The sequence below is a fragment of the Egretta garzetta genome, unplaced genomic scaffold (assembly GCF_000687185.1).
Source record: "Egretta garzetta isolate BGI_Z169 unplaced genomic scaffold, ASM68718v1 scaffold503, whole genome shotgun sequence".
In the NCBI taxonomy this organism is placed as follows: domain Eukaryota; kingdom Metazoa; phylum Chordata; class Aves; order Pelecaniformes; family Ardeidae; genus Egretta; species Egretta garzetta.
In genome coordinates, this window is record NW_009259107.1 from 1,386,909 (window position 1) to 1,393,673 (window position 6,765).

At 36.9% G+C, this 6,765-nt stretch overlaps 1 protein-coding gene across 3 annotated transcripts in view; it reads left to right on the forward strand.

Annotated features, from left to right (window-relative positions):
• Positions 1–6,358, forward strand: part of LSMEM1 (leucine rich single-pass membrane protein 1) — a 13,908-nt gene extending 7,550 nt beyond the window's left edge. For all 3 annotated transcript variants that reach the window (XM_035890912.1, XM_009635338.2, XM_035890913.1), the window contains 3 exons: positions 533–664; positions 3,929–4,066; positions 5,824–6,358. In XM_035890912.1, coding sequence (XP_035746805.1) covers positions 538–664; positions 3,929–4,066; positions 5,824–6,032 — 474 coding nt within the window. In that variant the 5' untranslated portion in view covers positions 533–537 and the 3' untranslated portion in view covers positions 6,033–6,358. The remainder of the gene's footprint in view (positions 1–532; positions 665–3,928; positions 4,067–5,823) is intronic.
• Positions 6,359–6,765: the final 407 nt, after the last annotated feature.

Genomic DNA, 6,765 nt, shown 5'->3' on the forward strand with positions numbered 1-6,765 from the left:
TCCTTCTTGTGCTGAGGGCTCCAGAGCTGGACGCAGTACTCTAGGTGAGGTCTCACCAGAGCAGAGTAGAGGGGCAGAATCACCTCCCTTAACCTGCTGGCCACGCTTCTCCCGATGCAGCCCAGAGTACGGTTGGCCTTCTGTCATTTTACCAAGTACCCACAAAAACAAAAGGGTTATACAACTAAATAACATCCAAATCAGTGTTGGAGCCAGTCAAACAGATTTTTCTCTTTCTCTGTTTCTACACACACACACACATATGTACATTTATGTGTAAGTATATGCATGTGCACAAACACAATGTAGAAATGAAATCTTACACTCATCAAAGATCTCCAAGAATAAACAAGTGCTATGTTCTGAGTTACCCATGCCTTCAAGATCTAGTAAGTATGCTGGTCCTTCAAATCCCTTTATTTTAAGGGTTATTAAGACTGCTTGGTATTTCCTTAGAACAGGACACCAGCTGTTCCCAGTTATTTCCCGTATCCATGTTTTAACTTATCTTTTTAATTATTATTTCTTTTAGATACAATGGAGAGGCCTTCCTTGGAAATTAACCTGTCTGATACTCATGAAGAAGGAAAACTTTATGTAGTTGATTCCTTAAACAACCTAAACAAACTAAATGTTTGTCCAGAGGCATCCCAACATGCACTAGGTACGTATGATAGATGATGCTTTGCGGTTTTCTATACACACAGTAGGCCATCAAAAAAGTGTTATGTATGACATTTGAAAAGACCGGCCACATTGCGTTGCACTGATGTCAACAGCCCAATAGGCCAATATATATATGTCAAGCTCTGCACTGAAAAATGTAAGAAAAATATTGAAAATGGCGTAATTTAGATCAGATTAATGGTTTAGCTGATCCTGCTGAGTATTTCAGTTATTAGGTTCTTGAAAATCCTTGCATTTGTCTAGGGATTCACTGTCAAGCCTGAACTTATGTTCCATTTCCACTGGGATCCATGAGGTGATCCCTTGCAGGAAAATGTCTCTAGTAATGCTCAATATACACCTACTACATAAATAGCATCGTAACTCTTCACAAGCACTAGAATTCACACACGGCAATAGAAACACCAGAGGATCTCTGTTCATTCTTTTAAGACACATTTCCTAAGGACTCAAAGCAGTTATCTGAAATACCCCATGAGACTTTTAAGCATTTGAATTTGCAACCTCTCTTTACGTACAGTTTCATATATGGGCTCTCACACTTCTACTGGTTTTATACAGCTTCTATCTTCAATTTGCTCATGGCAACAAGAATATTTTCACCCAGTGACAGCTGCAATATACTTGAGTTCTTTGTGACCTGAAAATGTCTTAAAACCTGGAGTTCTTCAGCAATATTCCACATGACAATAATTGTATCTGCTTTTATTTCCCTTACTACAATGGCAAATTTGACTGAAGAAAAGCTATAGACCAGCTACATTTAAACGAGTTTCAAATGGCCGTAACTTAATCATGCTTCTAGTTATGGGACTTAAATGCCTTTCCATTACTTCTGTTTTTGAGTCCTCTAACTTTTCCTAATGCAACTAACCAGAGTGGTGCTGGTTTCTAGATTTAACACAAAGATGTTAAGACATAAGCTACTTCATTTTCATAGGTAGATCATCTTGATGTCAATTCTACAAGTACAAAATGAGACAATGGGATAAATCAGGTTTAAAGTCAAAGAAACTCTTTGCAGTGTGGCTGTCTTGCTTTCTTTTGTAATTTTTTGGGGGCACTATTGTTTAATTTATGGGTAAATATACAGGGTTCTGTGGAATCATATACGGTTCTGTGGTATAATTACATGCATGCTCCTTCCTACATTTCAGCAGTAAACAAAGATAGCCTAAAATGTATTTTATGCATCAATTTGTAAAATGCTTTGGCTCCTTCTAGGATTATTATTTTTAACATACATAATTTTTATTTTTTTTTAAAACTTGGAGATTCTGTAGATATCTTATACATAAATTAAATACAGTTAAATACATAAAATGAATGTTTCACCGTCCTTAGCTCCCTTATTCAGCAGCATAAAATTCTGTTTCTCTTGCCAGAAAATCAATGAGATCTGTGGAATATTTTTCAGTTTCTGATAAATACTAAAACCTTGTGAATGATCTATTAGTAATATAGCAGGTGCCCAATTTGGTCTAAAAATGATGTTTCAAGAGTGTTGCAGTATCTGGCAATCCTTTTGTTCCAAAGCTTGATATGACCTGGCGTAATCAAACAGACTAGCAACCACATTAAAAGCTATTTTAAAAGTATATACCTTTTGATTGCTTTGGTAGCAGCCGTGCAGCAGTTTCTTTATGTTTTAGATGATCAAATAGTCCCACTGTTAGCAGCTTGGCAAGAATCTGTGTTCACTGATTCCTCACAACACTGCAGGCTGGTGTGTTCAGCCAGCTGAAATAGTAAGAAGCATTCATTAGGCAGAGCAAGCACAGACCACTTTTGAGACTTCTATTGATAGTTTAGTATGCTTGAGAGACAGCAGCGGCAGGCCCTTCCCATCCTTATTATTCTGATTAGAAAGCAATATTGGTGCAGGCATTTAGTATATGATGCATTTGTTATGAATGCTAGGGGAATAAAAAGAAAATCCCCAAACCTGAATATTAAAAGGTTTCAGCTTACCCACAGGCAGGAGCATGTTAAATGCAATAAAGAAAAGCAGAGATATTCCCAGAGATCCCCTACTAGCTTGGTGAATTGCTCAGCTCCAGGTTGGTTCATTATTGAAGTGCTGTAACGGCATAGGCAGCCTCTCCTCAGCTTTATCACTGCAGGCTCAGTTGCAAAGACCTCAGAGATTTCTACCAGCTAAAACAAGAACATGAACTAGAAATATATTTCTGGCAGATGCGTACGCTACTCTCCCTTTCAGAATGGCAAGGCAGCGATTACAGGAGGAGAAATTATGGTAATTTTCATGTAATTTTAGCATGTATGAGATTGACACCAAAACGAAATTACATTAGCTCCCTGCTTCCCCCAAAACATAAAATAAAACCAGACCTTAGTAAGTAAATTAGTATGCAAACTTGGGATTAAACAAGTCTGGCTCAAGTGCATATACTTTTTTTTTAATATTCACATGAATTTCCTCATGGTGCTCACTTGACTTTACCTGTTATCTTTAGGGCTTATAACCACCTCTCATTTGATTGCAACTGTTTCTATGAGAGAAATCACTGACGTTTCCCTTTATGCAACATACACTTAAAAAAGCAATAAACTGGCTTGCTGCTCTGATTCAAAGGAAGCATAGCAACTACTTGTCCTTTTTTCCCCTCATTCTTCATGTGCTCAAAGGACGACATATGCAGTCCATGTGAGAGTCTAGTCCATTTTTGACAATTTGGGAGGATATGTACCTAATTTTTTATTGAAATGAAACCAATAAAACTTAAAGAAGAAGAATAAGATTATTAAAAACATTTGTTTTAAGATAAAAAGTCAAGACCTACATTCATCCTATCCAACGTCAGGAGCTTAACCGAGGTGCTTAATTTGGGAAATTAATCATCCTAGGGATACTTTTCTCGTCAAACAGAAAAAGAAGCAAGTCTGATGAAAACTTCATTGCAACCTTTGTACTTAAAACTGAGCTGTTAAACTCTGAACTGTAAAACAGGTCCACTTCATCAGAACAGTGTATGTCAACAACAGAAACATTTTTGTTGAATACATTCCAACAGCTATAACAGATGTATTAGTTTTTACATTTCCAAATTCAAGCTGAGCTCAGAAATCCCTTCTCATGCAATATCACAGGAAATAAAATCTGTTGGCCAAAATTATGACATATTCTGCATCATTTCATGGAGCCAGAAGCATTTTGTCATGTTTATCCTAACCAACCTTAACAAACTTTACCACCAAATGATTTGTCATCTCGTAACAGATGAGGAAGAGAACACTGGTGGTACTGGAGAAAACACGGCAGGGAGCAACGTAAGAAACCCGTGTTTGTTCTTCGTCACCTTTATTCTTACTTTGATCGTCAGTTTGGCACTTGTTTCGTTCGTAATATTCTTAATAAGTAAGTAAACCAAAGAGGGGTTCTTAAAAATGTAGGGTCAATGGGAAGAAGAACTTTGCTGACATGTGTCATGCTACCTTATAACATGCTACTGCTGTATTTGCATGGTCAGAGGCTTTGCCAGGTTACGGGCGATGGATCTTGGTGTAAAAGCACAGGCCTCGACTCTCTGAGCTAAAAGGCACAGTTTTGTTCTTAGTGCAAAGGTTTCGTGAGCTTTAACAGCTGTCAAGAATTCAGCTCAGCAGGGTTATGCTGTGTTGCTAAAAATGCTGACTGGAAATTAAACTGAATTTTAAAGATGACTGTATGGCAGTGAGATACTTTGACACCATGCCTTCCATTCCTTTCCAGATGAAACTCAGTACTGGTGTCATTCCACTGAAAATAGAATTATACCCAGGACAACAGTTAAATCAGGCTACCTGAAAAAAGACCTAGAGGTTGCCAGCTAAGTACTGACTAGAAATTGGTTTGGAACTAAGAAAAACTCAAACATAGGAAACAAAAAATCAGATAAGATATATGAAAATGTGCACGTAGCATTGAGTCTGTAGAGGTAATTACCGTTCTGCTTCAGCTGGACTGGTTGGGCTGGCTTAGCTAAGCACATGACTACAGGTGACCTTGGTTTATTTGAGCCCTTGCCACCTTGGGGTTTTCCAGGCTAATGGTATTGGACAGAGTATGAGGTGCATTATTTTAACTTACAACTCCATTTTGAACAAATTTGAATCCATGTGAAATCACGATTTCTTTTATCCTATAGTAGGGAATTCGCTCATTTTCCTTTCTGAACAGGAAATCCTAACCCTTCACTGTATTTGCTCACAAGCGCTCAAAGGACAGAATATCAGACAAGTAAAGAGCACAAAGGAAATTTTAAGTGGCATGACTGTAAAATCCCATCTCATACTTGAATTCCAGATTTATTTAACAGGGACCCGCTGGTATAGAAAAATGAGTAATGATGTGCCCCCCTAGTGGAAAAACAGTAAAGTAATAGTGAAAAGGCTACTTACAGGGCTTAAAGCAGTTTGTTTGGGCTCAGACTGGTAGAGGCCTGTGGTTTTTGAAACTGATTTCCAGCAGTGTTTCAGATTACGTTACAAACATAATCTGAGATTATGTTTGCGATCCATAGACATAGATTTGTTTAGCATTGGCACTATTAGATTTAAGCTTCAAAACCACAGGTAAATTTTGTTAACTTCAGAAGGCCAAATAAAAATAGCTCCAGAAGTGTACATGATTGATACTGCACATTGGTGTTCCAGAGGAAACTGGCCTCTAAATGCTAATATTTGCAAGAATTTTCCTTTAATCTAAATGCTTTAGAAAATCAATTGATGTGGCTGTAGTCAGGCTGCTGTGTGTTTTATAATTGTACTTTTAGAAAAATACAGGCACATACTGCCCAGAAATAGCATCTTGGAGACCCTAAATAAGATGTTTTCCTACAGACACTAATGAAATGGATACGCTCCTGAAGACTGCAAAATTTGTCTGAGACATATTTGATTTTATTACACTGCACTAAACTGAATAAAACAGAAAATAAGCAATTAAAGAATGTAGTGAGCAGGTAACCCCACCAGATATATAACTTCTTAACACTAGGTTCTGCAGTTGGTTTTCCTGTTTAATATCTTTACTCATCATAATTCCTTACCAACTCTCACAGGAATGCAAGAGAGGGTAGTGATGCTCTTGACTTAAATGTTGCCAATTTAATGCGGTACATTTTCCTTTTCAAGTTCAAACTAGAAACAAGATGGACCAAATATCAAGCAGACTAATATCTGAAAAGAAGAACATAGAAGAGCTTAAGAAAATGAACAATATGATATTAAAGCATCTAAATCAATCAGGAATTAAGAAAAAGGGGAGATACCTCTTCACACAGTCTCCTGATCTTCATGATTACCTCCTTACCCATGCTGAGCTGAAAGTCGCTGGAGAATAGATCTTCTTTGGAATTAAATTCAGCGTATTCATGTACTTAGATATTTTCACATATAGCACACAGGTTACTTAAACATTCTGATATGGTCACAGGAGCACTGGGAAAGCCCTCTGAATGAAAAATATTTGAAAATAATATTTTATCCTGTTTTATGTGAATATAGATTTTGAAAACTAAACCCATATTATTTATGATAAGCAATGGATTGTCAACAATTTGGGGCAGGAGTTCCAGATTCTCTATGCATTGTAAATTGCAAGGCTAAGGGTTTAGTTTTACTTTAAATGTAAGTGAATGGTCACAGAAAATAGTGATTTCTATTTACATGATTCTTACATAACCTCGTTCACTTAGTCATTCTGTTTCTTTGGAACAAGTTTTGTGTTTGCTTCTATATTATTTGTATTTAAGGATAACTTCAGATTCTATAAATTATAAATAAATCCAGTTCTGCCATGGAGTTTGGTGTTTTCCCTTTCTGGGCATCTAAATAGATTGACTTATTACTCTTTTTGCAAAAAACCAAATTTGAATAAAAACAAGCCCTTTCATAACATGTCATATCCAGCCCAAATTTGTATTGACTGAATGTGGGTGTCATATTGCCTTACATGGGGAACAGGTTTAGAGAACTCAGTCTGGTAATACCCATCTCATAGCAATGCTAGTATGCTGTAATCAGTATTTGCTGGCAGTTTCTGGGGGAAATCCAAGTGTTTTTATAAAGTGATGT